At 38.8% G+C, this 19,322-nt stretch overlaps 1 protein-coding gene across 2 annotated transcripts in view; it reads left to right on the top strand.

Annotated features, from left to right (window-relative positions):
* INTS6 (integrator complex subunit 6) overlaps positions 1 to 19,322 on the top strand; it is a 109,048-nt gene that overhangs the window by 61,515 nt on the left and 28,211 nt on the right. For both annotated transcript variants that reach the window (XM_064270178.1, XM_064270179.1), the window contains 2 exons: positions 370 to 495; positions 2,918 to 3,072. In XM_064270178.1, coding sequence (XP_064126248.1) covers positions 370 to 495; positions 2,918 to 3,072 — 281 coding nt within the window. The remainder of the gene's footprint in view (positions 1 to 369; positions 496 to 2,917; positions 3,073 to 19,322) is intronic.

Genomic DNA, 19,322 nt, shown 5'->3' with positions numbered 1-19,322 from the left:
GAGTACTTTTGCTAAGTAGGAGAAAGATTATTGGGGGATAGTTACTTGATGTTGTAAGTATGTGTGTATGTATTAAAGATAAATGATATTAGTAACATTTGGAAATAGTGTTATATACATACGTAGAATATGTATTTTTTTCTTTGTGATTTGTACATTGTACAGACCAAGATTTTTATTAACATTATGTGCTCTCATAAAATGGAATTAATTGTTGGTTGTTTTATTGGAAATAACTTTTCCATTAGATAGTGAAATAAGTTAAACTTTACCATTAAATTTTATTAGTACTGTAACCTCACCATGGTTCCTTCTTGCCAAAGGTGAGAGTCCTTCAACTAACTAGTTTTACTCTTTTTTTTATCTCAGGCCGTTCATATTCAGTATGTTCTCCAAGAATGCTTAATCAGTGTCTGGAGTCCTTGGTGCAGAAGGTGCAAAGTGGGGTGGTAATAAACTTTGAAAAAGCAGGACCAGACCCTTCTCCGGTAGAAGGTATTATTGTACTTACAGACTTGCTTTATCAGTTGTTTTAAGTAGAACTGATCACTACAATTTTGGCCTTTATAGTAAGGTGACAAAACTGTTACTGTAACGAGGGAAGATTAAAATAGGGAAATCAAGGTAAACTGATAGTGGTTCATTAACGTCATCTTTTGATATTAATGATTGTTTATAGCTTACAGTTTTAGTAAGAGCCAGAAACCTCATTCCTTTTTTAATATTGTACTGTTGCCTCTCCAATAAATTTGCCTCTCTCATGTTCTCTAATTCACAGAGTGTTCAACCCTAGGTGTTTATTCCTTAGCTACACTGTTCCTAGGATCAAACTGAACAGAACCAAATGGTTTGTGTGGGTCCAAAAATTAAGGACTAGCCTTTGCCATTAGGCTTAACTCTTTTAATTCTAGCTAATCCCTACCTAACTTTTTTCTCAGCTTCTCTGATCATGAACTATTTATATTAGCCAGAAGGTATAAAGAGTTAGAGGAGTCCCTGGATGTCTCAAACAGTTAAGCACTCCACTACTAGCCAAAAGGTTGGTGGTTTGAACCCACCCAGAAGTGCCTGGGGAGATAGGCCTGGAATCTACTTCTGAAAGGTCACAGTCTTCAAGACCCTGTGTTGCAGTTCTACTGTGCACATGTATCAGAGGCAGAGTTAAGGTGTGGCGAGTATGGCACATGCCCTGGGTGCCACTTGAAAGGGGGGCATCAAACAGTTTCGACTAACCATCTCAGTTTACATTGCCAGCTGTGAGAGATCATTCAGCAGGTTAAAACTAATACTTCTGTATTTGAGAGCCACCATGGGTCAAGACAGAGTATGTGATCTTGCTCTGCTGAGTGTAGAAAGAGAAGAAACTGAAAAAAAAAAAAAAAAATGACTTCGAACACATTAATTTTCATCATGAAAGCAAGGAAGATGCAGTTGTAATTTTCATGTAGTGCCATAGTGTGTTAAGTCAAAGATGAAGGAACTCGACTTGTATTTGTTATGGTGATGTTATGGTGAGGTTGTCTAGGAGATGAGTGCCAGGTGTGTGGACGCGGGCGCAGAGGCGTGGGGAAGGGGGAGCAGAGCGCAGCACTTGCCCCTGGGCGCAACTGCAAGGGGGCGCCAGATGAGGTGTGGAGTGACATACCCAGGCGCCACAAATAGGAAAGGTGCCTGACTGAGGCAGCCGGACAGTGGGGGGAGGGCAGACAAGAGGGGGCAGGTATTTCTGCTCATGTGTTGCTGCTATCAACATTTATTCATCCTGAAATTGGGGGGGGGGGTGCAATTTAGAGATTGCCCCTGGGTGCTCGAATTTTGGGGTAGGGGAACACAACTTACAGATTGGCCCTGGGCGCTCACACACCTCTGCAAGGGTGCAATTTCCGTGCTTGCCATAGGTTCCATTTGCCGTAGATAAGCCTCTGTGTGGAGTTGCCATGAGTCACAATTGATTTGATGGTAATTAAATTAACAGCAACAACAACATAAGGAGTTAGACTAGAACCAATGGACAGTTTACAGCTAGGACTCTCTGCACTGAATATAACTTATTTCAAGAATTAGAAAATTATTTATGATGCTTAGGAGAGGTGTGTGGGGCAGTTCTACTCTGTTCTGTCGGGTCGCTGTGAGTCGGAATCGACTCGACGGCAGTGGTTAGGAGAGGTGAGCCACTAGAGTCTGTAATTGAGGGAGGGATTACAGAGAAGAAAGGTTGGGATTATACAGAAGGAGCAGAGGATGCTAAACCTATATAAAATCACATTATTACATTTGGTTTTAAAACAAAACAAACTTGTTAGACATGGAATGTGTTGATTTATTTTTGCTTTAGTGCTTGACTTACAGTTAGGCACTGTAAGTAAATGTTTACTGAATTGGAAAAGAAAATCACTGTTTTGCTGCAAGTCTTTTGGATTAAGGTAGGTGCTTTAAATCTGGATGGGCATAAAGTATTTTTTTTTTTGGAGGAGTTATTAGGCTTTAGTTAAAATTATTTTTAAGAAATATTCACTTAGCAATACTTACTTAGCATTTACTGTGTGCCTGGCTCTATTTTTGGCACTGGGGATATGATAAGGAAACGGATAAATTGGATGCTTGCCCTTATTATTCATTAAACAAACATTTTCCATAGAGAATGTTTTACATGTTCTGATTGGCCAAGCAAAAGGTTCTTTAGGAGGTCCTCTCAACTGGTGAACTGATAGTTGGAATTGCAAACTTTATTGTCTGGTGAGTTTTAATCTAATCTAAATATTAAGCAATAATCCGTGGTATTTTACCATGTAAGAAAATAGGGAAATCCAGAAAAGAACAAGAGTTAGGGCATTTTTATTAACTTGGGTAATAATGGGTATAATTCAACTTTTTTTCCCCCAATGCTAAATGTTTTGTTTTAATTTCTTTGCTACAGATGGCCAGCCAGATGTGTCAAGGCCTTTTGGATCTCAGCCTTGGCATAGTTGTCACAAGCTCATATATGTCAGACCAAATCCTAAAACTGGGGTTCCTATAGGTCATTGGCCTGTTCCAGAATCTTTTTGGCCGGATCAGAATTCTCCAACACTAGTAAGTACAAGAGATACCATGACTGTAATAGTAACCATTTAATTGCTGTTTATATCAGTTCTGAGTACTACTGTCAGTTAGAGGTGTGGTTCATGAGGGGGATTAGACAGATGATCCACATGCTATAATAAACTATTGTTAATGAAGTAATAAAAATGAGGTATCTGTTTCCTTTAGAATCCGATACCATCCTTATATTTAAAAAAAATTTTTATTGTGCTTTAAGTGAAAGTATTCAAATCAAGTCAGTCTCTTATATACACCTTGCTCTGTACTCCTAGCTGTTCTCCCACTAATGAGACCTCACATTCCTTCTCTCCACCCGGTGTTTCCATGTACATTCAGCCAGCTTCTGTCCACCTAGGCACATCCACATCTCCCCTCCAAACAGGAGCTGCCTAGATAGTCTCATGTGTCTACTTGATCCAAGAAGGCCACTCCTCACCAGTATCATGTTCTGTCTTATTGTAATCCAGTCCAATCCCTGTCTGAACAGTTAGCTTTGAGAATGGTTCCTGTCTTGGGCTAACAGAAAGTCTGGGGACCATGACCTCTGGGATCCCTCTGGTCTCAGTCAGATCATTAAGCCTGATCTTTTTCCTAGAATTTGGGTTCTGCATCCCACTGCTCTCCTGCTCCTTCAGGGATTCTCTGTTGTACTCCCTGTCATGGCAATCATCTGTTGTAGCTGGGCACCATCTAGTTCTTCTGGTCTCAGGCTGTTGTAGTCTTTGATTTACACGGTCCATTCTGGCTCTTGGGCTCATACTTTCCTTGTGTCTTAAGTGTTCTTCATTCTCCTTTGCCCCAGGTAGGTTGAGACCAATTGTTGCATCTTAGATGGCCGCTTGCTAGCATTTAAGACCCCAGACGCCACTCTCCAAAATGGGATGCACAATCTTTTCTTAATAGTTTTTTTTTAATAATTTTTATCGTGCTTTAAGTGAAAGTTTATAAATCAAGTCAGTCTCTCACACAAAAACCCACATACACCTTGCTACACACTCCCCATTACTCTCCCCCTAATGATACAGCCCGCTCTCTCCGTCCACTCTCTCTTTTTGTCTCCATTTCATCAGCTTTTAACCCCCTCCACCCTCTCATCTCCCCTCTAGGCAGGAGATGCCAACAGTCTCAAGTGTCCACCTGATCCAAGAAGCTCACTCCTCACCAGCATCCCTCTCCAACCCATTATCCAGCCCAATCACTGTCTGAAGAGTTGGCTTTAGGAATGGTTCCTGTCCTGGGCCAACAGAAGGTCTGGGGGCCATGACCACCAGGATCCTTCCAGTCTCAGTCAGACCATTAAGTCTGGTCTTATGAGAATCTGGGGTCTGCACCCCACTGCTCTCCTGCTCCCTCAGAGGTTCTCTGTTGTGTTCCCTGTCAGGGCAGTCATCGGTTGTAGCCGGGCGCCATCTAGTTCTTCTGGTCTCAGGATGATGTAGCCGCTGGTTCATGTGGCCCTTTCTGTCTCTTGGGCTTGTAATCGCCTTGTGTCCTTGGTGTTCTTCATTCTCCTTTGATCCAGGTGGGTTGAGACCAATTGATGCATCCTAGATGGCTGTTTGCCAGTGTTTAAAACCCCAGATGCCACTCTTCAAAGTGGGATGCAGAATGTTTTCTTAATAGATTTTATTATGCCAATTGACTTAGATGTCACCTGAAACCATGGTCCCCAGACCCCTGCCCTTAGTATGCTGGCCTTCGAAGCATTCAGTTTATTCAGGAAACTCTTTGCTTTTGGTTTAGGCCAATTGTGTTGACCTCCCCTGTATTGTGTGCTGTCTTTCCCTTCACCTAAAGTAGTTCTTATCTGCTGTCTAATTAGTGAATGCCTCTCTCCCACCCTCCCTCCGTCCCCACTCTCCTAACCACAAAAGAATGTTTTCTTCTCAGTTTAAACTATTTCTCAAGTTCTTATAATAGTGGTCTTATACAATATTTGTCCTTTTGCAACTGACTAATTTCACTCAGCATAATGCCTTCCAGGTTCCTCCATGTTAGGAAATGTTCTTTATCGATGTGTAGTATTCCATTGTGTGAATATACCATAATTTATTTATCCATTCACCCGTTGATGGGCACCTTGGTTGCTTCCATCTTTTTGCTATTGTAAACAGTGCTGCATTAAACATGGGTGTGCATATATCTGTTTGTGTAAAGGCTCTTATTTCTCCAGGATATATTCCAAGGAGTGGGATTGCTGGATCCTATGGTAGCTCTATTTCTAGCTTTTTAAGGAAGCGCCAAATCAATTTCCAAAGTGGTTGTACCATTTGACATTCCCACCAGCAGTGCATAAGTGTTCCAATCTCACCACAGCCTCTCCAACATTTATTCTTTTGTGTTTTTTGGATTAATGCCAGCCTTGTTGGAGTGAGATGAAATATTGTAGTTTTGATCTGCATTTTTCTAATGGCTAATGATCGTGAACATTTCCTCATGTATCTGTTAGCTACCTGAATGTCTTCTTTAGTGACGTGTCTATTCATGTCTTTTGCCCATTTTTTAATTGGGTTATTTGTCTTTTTTGCACTTGAGTTTTTGCAGTATCATGTAGATTTTAGAGATCAGGCGCTGATCAGAAATGTCATAGCTAAAAACTTTTTCCCAGTCTGTAGGTAGTCTTTTTACTCTTTTGGTGAAGTCTTTGGATGAGCATAGGTGTTTGATTTTTAGGAGCTCCCAGTTATCTAGTTTTTGTTCTACATTCTTTATAATGTTTTGTATACTGTTTATGCCATGTATTAGGGCTCCTAACATTGTCCCTCTTTTTCCTTCCATGATCTTTATCGTTTTAGATTTTATACTTAGGTCTTTGATCCATTTTGAGTTAGTTTTTGTGCATGGAGTGAGGTATGGATCTTGTTTCATTTTTTTGCAGATGGATATCCAGTTATGCCAGCACCATTTGTTAAAAAGACTGTCTTTTCCCCATTTAACTGTTTTGGGGCCTTTGTCAAATATCAACTGCTCATATGTGGATGGATTTATGGATTCTCAATTCTGTTCCATTGGTCCATGTATCTGTTGTTGTACCAGTACCAGGCTGTTTTGCCTACTGTGGTGGTATAATAGGTTCTAAAATCAGGTAAAGTAAGGCCTCCCACTTTGTTCTTCTTTTTCAGTAATGCCTCGTTTATCTGGGGCCTCTTTCCCTTCCATGTGAATTTGGTGATTTGTTTCTCCATCTCATTAAAGAATGTCGTTGGGATTTGGATCGGAATTGCGTTAAATGTATAGATCGCTTTTGGTAGAATACACATTTTTATAATGTTAAGTCTTCCTATCCACGAGCAAGTTATGTTCTTCCACTTATGTAAGTCTCTTTTGGTTTCTTGCAGAAGTGTACTGTAGTTTTCTTTGCATAAGTCTTTTACATCTCTGGTAAGATTTCGTCCTAAGTATTTTATCTTCTTGGGGGCTACTGTAAATGGCATTGATTTGGTGATTTCCTCTTAGATGTTCTTTTTGTTGGTGTAGAGGAATCCAACTGATCCTTGTATGTTTATCTTGGATCCCGATACTCTGCTGAACTCTTCTATTAGTTGCAGTAGTTTTCTGGAGGATTCCTTAGGGTTTTCTGTGTATAAGATCATGTCATCTGCAAATAGGGATACTTTTACCTCCTCTTTGCCGTTCTGGATGCCCTTTATTTCTTTATGTAGCCTAATTGCTCTGGCTAGGACTTCCAGCACAATGTTGATTAAGAGTGGTGATAAAGGTCATCCTTGTCTGGTTCCCGATCTCAGTGGGAATGTTTTCAGGCTCTGTCCATTTAGGGTGATGTTGGCTGTTGGCTCTGTGTAAAAATACCTTTTATTATGTTGAGGAATTTTCCTTCTATTCTATTTTGCTGAGAGTTTTTATCATGAATGAGTGTTGAACTTTGTCAAATGCGTTTTCTGCATCAATTGATAAAATCATGTGATTCTTGTCTTTTGTTTTATTGCTATGATGGATTACATTAATTGTTTTTCTAATGTTGAACCATCCCTGCATACCTGGTATGAATCCCACTTGGTCATGGTGAATTATTTTTTTAATATGTTGTTGAATTCTATTGGCTAGAATTTTGTTGAGGATTTTTGCACCTACATTCATGAGGGATATAGGTCTATAATTTCCTTTGTTGTGGTGTCTTTACCTGGTTTTGGTATCAGGGAGATGGTGGCTTCATAGAATGAATTTGGTAGTATTCTGTCCTTTTCTATGCTCTGAAATAGCTTTAGTACTGGTGTTAACTCTTTGAAAGTTTGGTAGAACTCTGCAGTGAAGCCCTCCGGACCAGGGGTTTTTTTTGATAGGAGTTTTTTGATTACCTTTTCAATCTCTTCTTTTGTTATGGGTCTATTTAGTTGTTCTACCTCTGTTTGTGTTAGTTCAGGTAGGTAGTGTTTTTCCAGGAATTCATCCATTTCTTCTAGGTTTTCTAATTTGTTTGAGTATAGTTTTTCATAATAATCTGATCTTTTAATTTCAGCTGGGCCTGTTGTAATATCGCCCATCTCATTTCTTATTCGAGTTATTTCCTTCCTCTCCTGTTTTTCTTTTGTCAGTTTGGCCAGTGCTTTATCAATTTTGTTGATTTTTTTTTTTTTTTTTCAAAAAACCAGCTTTTGGTCTTGTTAATTCTTGCAGTTGTTTTTCTGTTTTCTATTTCATTTAGTTCAGCTCTTATTTTTATTATTTGTTTCCTTCTGTTTCCTTTGGGTTTCTTTTGTTGTTCTCTTTCTATTTGTTCAAGTTATAGGGATAATTCTTTGATTTTTGCCCTTTCTTCTTTTTGGATGTGTGCATTTATTGATATAAATCGGCCTCTGAGAGCTGCTTTTGCTGTGTCCCAAAGGTTCTGATAGGAAGTGTTTTCATTCTCACTGGATTCTCCGAATATCTTTATTCCATCCTTAATGTCTTCTATAATCCAGTCTTTTTTGAGCAGGGTATTGTTCAGTTTCCAAGTGTTTGATTTCTTTTCCCTGCTTTTCCTGTTACTGATTTCCACTTTTATGGCCTTATGGTCAGAGAAGATGCTTTGTAGTATTTCAGTGTTTTGTATTCTGCTAAGGCTTGGTTTACGACCTAATATGTGGTCTATTCTAGAGAATGTTCCATGTGCAGTAGAACAGAAAGTATACTTGGTTGCTGTTGGGTGGAGTGTTCTGTATATGTCTATGAGGTCAAGTTGGTTGATTGTGACATTTAGATCTTGGGTGTCTTTATTTAGCTTCTTTCTGGATGTCCTGTCCTTCACCGAAAGTGGTGTGTTGAAGTCTCCTACTATTATTGTGGAGCTGTCTATCTCACTTTTCAATGCTGATAGAGTTTGTTTTATGTATCTTGTGGCCCTGTCAATGGGTGCATAAATATTTAATATGGTTATAGCTTCTTGGTGTATTGTCCCTTTAATCATTATATAGTATCCTTCCTTATCCTTTATGATGGATTCAACTTTCAAGTCTATTTTGTGAGGACTTAATATTGCCACTCCTGCTCTTTTTTGATTGTTGTTTGCTTGATATATTTTTTTCCTTCCTTTGAGTTTTAGTTTGTTTTTGTCTTTAAGTCTAAGGTGTGTCTCTTGCAGGCAACATATAGATGGATCTTGTTTTTTAATCCATTCTGCCACTCTCTGCCTCTTTATTGGTGCGTTTAGTCCATTTACATTCAGGGTAATTATGGATAGGTATGAATTTAGTGGTATCATTTTGATGTCTTTTTTTGTGTGTTGACAGTTTCTTTTTCCCACTTGATTTTATGTGCTGAGATTTTCTTTATATATTGTCCTTTCCTCATATTTGTTGTTGTTGATTTTGTTTCTGCTGAGTCTGTATTTTTCCCTTGTATTTTGATGAGTAGGATAGTTTTTCTCCTTTGTGGTTACCTTATTATTTACCCCTATTTTTCTAAATTTAAAACTAGGAGTTTTTTCTTGTATTGACGTATGTTCCTCTCCATATGGCAGGTGTATAATTATTTTTCCTAGTCCCTCTTTATTATTTTAATGTTGTCTTTTATGTAATAACATCGCTGTTATCCTGTGTTTGGCTTTTTTTTTTTTTTAATCTCGCTTTGTTTTTTTGGATTTCCCTTTATGGGTTGACTTCTGGTTGCTCTGCCCAGTGTTCTAGTGTTGGGTTGATACCTGATATTATTGATTTTCTAACCAAAGGACCTCCATTTGGTATTTCTTGTAGTTTTGGTTTGGTTTTTACAAATTCCCTAAACTTGTGTTTATCTGGACATGTCTTAATTTCACCTTCATATTTAAGAGACAGTTTTGATGGATATATGATTCTTGGCAGGCAATTTTTTTCGTTTAGTTTCTTAAATATGTCATCCCATTGCCTTCTTGCCTGCATGGTTTCTGCCGAGTATTCTGAGCTTATTCTTATTGGCTCTCCTTTGTAGGTAACTTTTCATTTTTATCCCTCGCGGCTCTTATAATTCTCTCTTTATCTTTGGTTTTGGCAAGCTTGATTATAATATATCTTGGTGACTTTCTTTTAAGATCTACCTTACGTGGAGTTTGATGAGCATCTTGGGATAGATATCTTCTCATCTTTCATAATATCAGGGAAGTTTTCTGCCAACAAATCTTCAACAATTTTCTCTGTATTTTCTGTTATCCCTCCCTGTTCTGGTATTCCAATCACTCATAGGTTATTTCTCTTGATAGAGTCCCACATGATTCTTAATGTTTCTTCATTTTTTTAAATTCTTTTATCTGATTTTTCTTCAAATATATTAGTGCCAAGTGATTTATCTTCGAGTTCAGAAATTCTGACTTCTACTTTCTCAATTCTGCTCCTTTTACTTTCTATTGAGTTATCTAATTCTGTAATTTTATCGTTAATCTTCTGAATTTCTGATGTCTGTCTGTAATGGATTTTCCAGCTTATTAAACTTTTCATTATGTTCCTGAATAATCTTTTTAATTTCTTCAGTTGCTTTATCTGTGTGTTCCTTGGCTTGTTCTGCGTATTGCCTGATTTCCTTCCTGACGTCTTGAAGGGTTCTGTATATTAAACTTTTGTATTCTGGCACTGGTAATTCCAGGAATGCACTTTCATCTAGACGATCCCGGGATTCTGTGTTTTGAGAGCCTGTTGAGGTGATCATGGCCTGTTTCTTTATGTGACTTTATATTGACTGTTGTCTCTGAGCCATCTGTAAGTTATTTTATTATTTTATGCTTGATACTGTGTCATAGCTGCTTTCTTTGTTTTGTTTTGGTATACCCCTATGGGTTGCTTGAGTGAGCTAGCTTGATTATTTTCGCCTTTGGGGCTCTGGTGTCCTGTCCCCAGCTGGCTAGAGCTGTTATCAGGTGTTATCAGTCTAGGAGTCCATTTAGTTTTCTTGCATGAATTCAGCTCAGGTTTCCAGGTAGCTGATATCAAGTGTTTGGTACAGGCTCTGTCCTACAGTGTTAGAGGGGCAGGGTTGATTGGCGTATGTACTGGTATCTGATTGCAGCAGGGCGTCACGCTCTGAATAAGGCAGGTGGCTGAGAACTGACCCCTGAGTGTCTCTGAGGAAAATGCGTCTCTGTTCACTAGAGCGTGGTGGTAGGTGGGTTCTGCAGAGGGACCATGGGCACCCAAAGGTTTTGGTTGTTAGGACTGGGAGGTACCAGTTATGTTTGGACCCCTGTCGCGGGTGGCTGGGTGATCTGAGTGGAGCTGCCAGTCCTTAGGTCCCTGTTGTGGATAGGTGATGACCTTGTTTAAGAGGCAAAGCAATGTCAAACATCAAGCACCCACCTCCCCACCACACAGTTGAAATGGTTGGAGTTTCCCAACAGGGTCTATTCTCCCGAAATGGGCCCACTCAGGTCCATGTGGAAGGGAAAGGTTCTCAAAGTCCATGGAGGGTTTATGCCTTGACAGGAGCCGCTTCTGTCCTGAGCTCACCTGGTTAATGGAGCTAGCAAATTATCTTTTCCCCGCAGTTACAAATTTTTTCCTTCCCTAAGGCTTGGAGGATGACTCTAGGTGCTCAGCAGGGTCTGTCTCAGGTCCAGGGATTCAGCCGCTGAAGCCAGCTTGGGGGTGGTGGGTGCTGGGCTCGGTAAGATATATGCAAGTACTTAGCTTTTGCCGAGAGCGCCGTTCTTCTCAGGTTCCAGAGGTGTGAGTAGGCTGTGTGCTGGCTGCTTCTCCCTGAGGAAAGTGTGGCCAAACGCTGGTATCAGTCTGCCGCCACCGCCGCCGCTGCTCCGGGAATGGTGTCTGAGGGCTCCCTGCGATTCAGGTCCGGTAACTCCTCTCCACTTCTGAACGGCCTCTTCCTCGCTCTGCCCCTCAGTTTGTTGTCTGAGCTTGCCTTTGATGCTTAGGGCTCCCAATTTGTCACAAATATAGTCGTTTGGTTTGTTTTTTCGGGTCTTTCTTGTAAAGAGGGCTCGCAGAAGCGTCTGTCTATTGCACTATCTTGGCCCCACCTCTCCTTAATAGTTTTTATTATGCCAGTTGACCTAGATGTCACCTGAAAGCATGGTCCTCACACCCCTGCCCCTGCTACTCTGGCCCTTGCAGCGTTTGGTTTATTCAGAAAATTTCTTTGCTTTTGGTATAGTCCAGTTGTGCTGACCTCTCCTGTATTGTGTGTTGTCCATCCCTTCTCCTAAATTATTTTTTGTCTACTATGTAATTAGTGAATCCCCCTCTCCCTCTCGCCTCTCGTAACCATCAAAGAATATTTTCTTCTCTGTTTAGACTATTTCTTGAGTTCTCGTAATAGTGGCCTCATACAATATTTGTCCTTTTGCAGCTGACTAATTTCACTCAGCATAATGCCTTCCAGGTTCCTCCATGTTATGAAATATTTTACAGATTCATCATTGTTCTTTATCAATGTACAGCATTCTATTTTGTGAATGTACCATAATTTATTTATCCATTCAATTGTTGACCATCCTTACCTTTTTATTATTGGCATCTGGATACAGAATCACAAATGTAGCAAGATTTTCTCTTTGGACTGTCAACATAATGTGACATGAGGATTTGTCTCTGGGACACAACTTAGAATTTAAATGAAGGTTTGAAAATCCTGATTATTTACCTGCAGTCTTTTTAGTCACAGAGATTGGTGTTGACTTGCATGTTTCAGTGTTTCATTCTGGAGGCTTAAGGTTAGAAAAGATTTTCTGGTCTTGTGTACCTGGATTATTTTTAGGAACAGTGAGATCTCTTGAATGATCATGGTGAATTATCAGTATTCACTATTCTTACTATCATAGGGTAAAAATATACAAATAATATTTATTCGGTGTTAGTGGTATACTCTTTTTCAGACTAGTATTTTTTGTAGTATCTGAGGACATCAGGAGATACTTTGTGGGAGAGCATGACAGTGGTTCTCTTTAATATTACCCTTAGAAGATAAGAATTGTATTTCAAAGATCACTAAGCTGTCTTTAATGATACTTCATGGAACTATCATTTATGAATTAAACTGAACCCTTTTTAAAACCTTTTATGTAAACCTGTACCAGTTCTTCAGGGTAATTTTTACTTTAAGTCCATACAGAGTCTGTAAAGTGGTATTTCCTTTATTCGTTAGGGATTTAATGAAGTAGAACATGAAAATGTATATAATTGTATACTCATTGAGGCTTTATAAATTTTGGTGAGGCATCTTCTTTATTACTTTTCCATGATAACTTTTTCATCTTCCCTCATAGAGAGGCTCCCCATTCCTTTGGTCAGTGTACTTTCTCTTCTAGAGCCCTTTCAACTCATATCATGTTTGTATGCAATGTTGTCTTGTTGGTTATTCATCCTATTGTATTTGTTTAATGCCTGCAGTAGTACTGTATGGTACCTGGAAGTCCTAACAGAAAGAAATCCAAAACCAATATTACAAGCAGTATGTATTAATATTGACTAGTCAAGTGGTCTATTGCAAATTGTCACAAGCCATAGAGGGTTTTGAACCACGGGTAGCATTTCAACTGGAGGAGGAAATGGTAGGAGCAAAAAGTATGGAAGTAAAAAAGAACAAGTTGTATTTGGAGGAATGACAAGTAGCTGAATTTGGGTGGATCATAACATGTATATAGGACCTTGAGATTACTATTTAAATAAGTCAAATTGCTGATGACTCTGAAGGCTGAGGTTAAAGAATTTGAGCTTTTTTTTTTCAGTGGGGATCAAAGAGCAGTTGAAGATGTTTTAACAGAGTGGCATTTTTACGTGCTGCTTTAGGAAAGTTAATCTAGTGGTTGTTACATGCAGCAAAGTTGGAAGGGAAGTGAGTTGGAAGGCAGGCAGCTGGCAAGAGGGCTATTGCTATGGTCCAGGTAGGAGACAGTAAGAGTTCAATGTAAGATGATGAGAGAATCATAAGAAATAGATAATATGAAAAGTAACTGGCAAAATTTAGTTAACTGAAGGATGTTTTAGAGGAAAGGGAATTTTTATAAATTTCAATATTTGAAAATAAATTTCAAATAAGAAGTGTTGATACTGAAATGAGATGTAATTTTTTTTTATTAACTTTTATTGAGCTTCAAGTGAACGTTTACAAATCAAGTCAGACTGTCACATATAAGTTTATATACATCTTACTCCGTATTCCTACTTGCTCTCCCCCTAATGAGTCAGCCCTTCCAGTCTCTCCTTTCGTGACAATTTTGCCAGCTTCCAACTCTCTCTATCCTCCCATCCCCCCTCCAGACAGGAGATGCCAACACAGTCTCAAGTGACCACTTGATATAATTAGCTCACTCTTCATCAGCATCTCTCACCTACCCACCGTCCAGTCCCTTTCATGTCTGATGAGTTGTCTTCGGGGATGGTTCCTGTCCTGTGCCAACAGAAGGTTTGGGGACCATGACCACCGGGATTCCTCTAGTCTCAGTCAGACCATTAAGTTTGGTCTTTTTATGAGAATTTGGGGTCTGCATCCCACTGATCTCCTGCTCCCTCAGGGGTTCTCTGCTGTGCTCCCTGTCAGGACAGTCATCGATTGTGGCTGGGCACCAACTAGTTCTTCTGGTCTCAGGATGATGTAGGTCTCTGGTTCATGTGGCCCTGTCTGTCTCTTAGGCTCTTAGTTGTCGTGTGACCTTGGTGTTCTTCATTCTCCTTTGCTCCAGGTGGGTTGAGACCAACTGATGCATCTTAGATGGCCGCTTGTTAGCATTTAAGACCCCAGACGCCACAATTCAAAGTGGGATGCAGAATGTTTTCATAATAGAATTATTTTGCCAATAGACTTAGAAGTCCCCTTAAACCATGGTCCCCAAACCACCGCCCTTGCTCCACTGACCTTTGAAGCTTTCATTTTATCTTGGAAACTTCTTTGCTTTTGGTCCAGTCCAATTGAGCTGACCTTCCATGTATTGAGTGTTGTCCTTCCCTTCACCTAAAGCCGTTCTTATCTGCTAATTAACCAGTAAAAAACCCTCTCCCACCCTCCCTCCCTCCCCCCCTCATAACCACAAAAGTATGTGTTCTTCTCAGTTTATACTATTTCTCAAGATCTTATAATAGTGGTCTTATACAATATTTGTCCTTTTGCCTCTAATTTCGCTCAGCATAATGCCTTCCGGGATCCTCCATGTAATGAAATGTTTCACAGATTCGTCACTGTTCTTTATCGATGCGTAGTATTCCATTGTGTGAATATACCACAATTTATTTAACCATTCATCCGTTGATGGACACCTTCGTTGCTTCCAGCTTTTTGCTATTGTAAACAGAGCTGCAATAAACATGGGTGTGCATATATCTGTATGTGTGAAGGCTCTTGTTTCTCTAGGGTATATTCCGAGGAGTGGGATTTCTGGGTTGTATGGTAGTTCTATTTCTAACTGTTTAAGATAACGCCAGATAGATTTCCAAAGTGGTTGTACCATTTGACATTCCCACCAGCAGTGTATAAGAGTTCCAATCTCTCCGCACCCTCTCCAACATTTATTATTTTGTGTTTTTTGGATTAATGCCAGCCTTGTTGGAGTGAGATGGAAGCTCATCGTGGTTTTAATTTGCATTTCTCTAATGGCTAATGATCGAGAGCATTTTCTCATGTATCTGTTAGCTGCCTGAATATCTTCTTTAGTGAAGTGTGTGTTCATATCCTTTGCCCACTTCTTGATTGGGTTGTTTGTCTTTTTGTGGTTGAGTTTTAACAGAATCATATAGATTTTAGAGATCAGGCGCTGGTCGGAGATGTCATAGCTGAAAATTCTTTCCCAGTCTATAGGTGGTCTTTTTACTCTTTTGGTGAAGTCTTTGGATGAGCATAGGTGTTTGATTTTTAGGAGCTCCCAGTTATCGGGTTTCTCTTCATCATTTTTGGTAATGTTTTGTATTCTGTTTATGCCTTGTATTAGGGCTTCTAAGGTGGTCCCTATTTTTTCTTCCATGATCTTTATCGTTTTAGTCTTTATGTTTAGGTCTTTGATCCACTTGGAGTTAGTTTTTGTGCATGGTGTGAGGTATGGGTCCTGTTTCATATTTTTGCAAATGGATATCCAGTTATGCCAGCACCATTTGTTAAAAAGACTATCTTTTCCCCAATTGACTGACACTGGGCCTTTGTCAAATATCAGCTGCTCATATGTGGATGAATTTATATCTGGGTTCTCAATTCTGTTCCACTGGTCTATGTGCCTGTTGTTGTACCAATACCAGGCTGTTTTGACTACTGTAGCTGTATAATAGGTTCTGAAATCAGGTAGAGTGAGGCCTCTCACTTTCTTCTTCTTTTTCAGTAATGCTTTACTTATCCGAGGCTTCTTTCCCTTCCATATGAAGTTGGTGATTTGTTTCTCTATCACCTTAAAAAATGACATTGGAATTTGGATCGGAAGTGCATTGTATGTATAGATGGCTTTTGGTAGAATAGACATTTTTACTATGCTAAGTCTTCCTATCCATGAGTAAGGTATGTTTTTCCACTTAAGCATGTCCTTTTGAATCTCTTGTAGTAGAGCTTTGTAGTTTTCTTTGTATAGGTCTTTTACATCCTAGGTAAGATTTATTCCTAGGTATTTTATCTTCTTGGGGGCTACTGTGTATGGTATTGATTTGGTTATTTCCTCTTTGATGTTCTTTTTGTTGATGTAGAGGAATCCAAGTGATTTTTGTATCTTTATCTTAGAACCTGAGACTCTGCCAAACTCTTCTATTAGTTTCAGTAGTTTTCTGGAGGATTCCTTAGGGTTTTCTGTGTATAAGATCATGTCATCTGCAAATAGAGATAATTTTACTTCCATCTTGCCAATCCGGATGCCCTTTATTTCTTTGTCTAGCCTAATTGCCCTGGCTAGGACTTCTAGCACAATGTTGAATAAGAGCGGTGATAAAGGGCATCCTTGTCTGCTTCCCATTCTCACGGGAAATGCTTTCAGGTTCTCTCCATTTAGAGTGATGTTGGCTGTTGGCTTTGCATAGATGCCCTTTATTATGTTGAGGAATTTTCCTTCAATTCCTATTTTGGTGAGAGTTTTTATCATAAAAGGGTGTTGGACTTTGTCAAATGCCTTTTCTGCATCAATTGATAAGATCATGTGGTTTTTGTCTTTTGTTTTATTTATATGGTGGATTACATTAATGGTTTTTCTGGTATTAAACCAGCCTTGCATACCTGGTATAAATCCCACTTGATCGTGGTGAATTATTTTTTTGATATGTTGTTGAATTCTATTGGCTAGAATTTTGTTGAGGATTTTTGCATCTATGTTCCTTAGGGATATAGGTCTGTAATTTTCTTTTTTTGTAATGTCTTTACCTGGTTTTGGTATCAGGGAGATGGTGGCTTCATAGAATGAGTTGGGTAGTATTCCGTCATTTTCTATGCTTTGAAATACCTTTAGTAGTAGTGGTGTTAACTCTTCTCTGAAAGTTTGGTAGAACTCTGCAGTGAAGCCGTCCGGGCCAGGGCTTTTTTTTGTTGGGAGTTTTTTGATTCCCGTTTCAATCTCTTTTTTTGTTATAGGTCTATTTAGTTGTTCTACTTCTGAATGTGTTAGTTTAGGTAGGTAGTGTTTTTCCAGGAATTCATCCATTTCTTCTAGGTTTTCAAATTTGTTAGAGTACAATTTTTCGTAATAATCTGATATGATTCTTTTAATTTCAGTTGGGTCTGTTGTGATGTGGCCCATCTCGTTTCTTATTCGGGTTATTTGTTTCCTTTCCTGTATTTCTTTAGTCAGTCTAGCCAGTGGTTTATCAATTTTGTTAGTTTTTTCAAAGAACCAGCTTTTGGCTTTGTTAATTCTTTCAATTGTTTTTCTGTTCTCTAATTCATTTAGTTCAGCTCTAATTTTTATTTTTTGTTTTCTTCTGGTGCCTGATGGATTCTTTTGTTGCTCACTTTCTATTTGTTCAAGTTATAGGGACAGTTCTCTGATTTTGGCTCTTCTTTTTGTATGTGTGCATTTATCAATATAAATTGGCCTCTGAGCACAGCTTTTGCTGTGTGCCGGAGGTTTTGATAGGAAGTATTTTCATTCTCGTTGCTTTCTATGAATTTCCTTTTTCCCTCCTTGATGTCTTCTATAACCCAGTCTTTTTTCAGGAGGGTATTGTTCAGTTTCCAAGTATTTGATTTCTTTTCCCTAGTTTTTCTGCTATTGATTTCCAATTTTATTGCCTTGTGGTCTGAGAAGATGCTTTGTAATATTTCGATGTTTTGGATTCTGCAAAGGTTTGTTTTATGACCGAATATGTGGTCTATTTTAGAGAATGTTCCATGTGCGCTAGAGAAAAAAGTATACTTTGCAGCAGTTGGTTGGAGAGTTCTGTATAAGTCAATGAGGTCAAGTTGGTTGATTGTTGTAGTTAGGTCTTCCGTGTTTCTATTGAGCTTCTTACTGGATGTCCTGTCCTTCTCCGACAGTGGTGTGTTGAAGTCTCCTACTATAATTGTGGAGGTGTCTATCTCACTTTTCAGTTCTGTTAAAATTTGATTTATATATCTTGGAGCCTTGTCATTGGGTGCATAAATATTTAATATGGTTGTGTCTTCCTGATCAATTGTCCCTTTTATCATTATGTAGTGTCCTTCTTTATCCTTTGTGGTGGATTTAAGTCTAAAGTCTTTTGTCAGAAATTAATATTGCTACTCCTCTTCTTTTCTGCTTATTGTTTGCTTGATATATTTTTTTCCATCCTTTGAGTTTTAGTTTGTTTGTGTCTCTAAGTCTAAAGTGTGTCTCTTGTAGGCAGCATATAGATGGATCGTGTTTCTTTATCCAGTCCGAGACTCTCTGTCTCTTTATTGGTGCATTTAGTCCATTTACATTCAGCGTAATTATAGATAAATAAGTGTTTAGTGTTGTCATTTTGATGCCTTTTTATGTGTGTTCTTGACAATTTCATTTTTCCACATATTTTTTTGTGCTGAGACGTTTTTCTTAGTAAATTGTGAGATCCTCATTTTCATAGCGTTTGACTTTATGTTTGTTGAGTCGTTACGTTTTTCTTGGCTTTTATCTTGAGTTATGGAGTTGTTATACGTCTTTGTGGTTACCTTAATATTTACCCCTATTTTTCTAAGTAAAAACCTAACTTGTATTGTTCTATATCGCCTTGTATCCCTCTCCATATGGCAGTTCTATGCCACCTGTATTTAGTCCCTCTTTTTGATTATTGTGATCTTTTACATATTGACTTCAATGATTCCCTGTTTTGAGCATTTTTTTTTTTTAATTAATCTTAATTTGTTTTTGTGATTTCCCTATTTGAGTTGATATCAGGATGTTCTGTTTTGTATTTCTTGTAGCTTTGGTTTGGTTTTTGCAAATTGTCTAAACTTGTGTTTATCTGTAAATATCTTAATTTCGCCTTCATATTTGAGACAGAGTTTTGCTGGATATATGATCCTTGGCTGGCAGTTTTTCTCCTTCAGTGCTCTGTATATGTCATCCCATTGCCTTCTTGGCTGCATGGTTTCTGCTGAGTAGTCTGAACTTATTGATTCTCCCTTGAAGGAGACCTTTCTTTTCTCCCTGGCTGCTTTTAAAATTTTCTCTTTATCTCTGCTTTTGGCAAGTTTGATGATAATATGTCCTGGTGTTTTTGTTTTTGGATCAATCATAAATGGGGTTCGATGAGCATCTTGGATAGATATCCTTTCGTCTTTCATGATGTCAGGGAAGTTTTCTGTCAGCAGATCTTCAACTATTTTCTCTGTGTTTTCTGTCCTCCCTCCCTGTTCTGGGACTCCAATCACACGCAAGTTATCCTTCTTGATAGAGTCCCACATGATTCTTAGGGTTTCTTCATTTT

The sequence above is a fragment of the Loxodonta africana genome, chromosome 17 (assembly GCF_030014295.1).
Source record: "Loxodonta africana isolate mLoxAfr1 chromosome 17, mLoxAfr1.hap2, whole genome shotgun sequence".
Lineage (NCBI taxonomy): Eukaryota > Metazoa > Chordata > Mammalia > Proboscidea > Elephantidae > Loxodonta > Loxodonta africana.
This window is presented reverse-complemented; position numbering and strand designations above follow the sequence as displayed.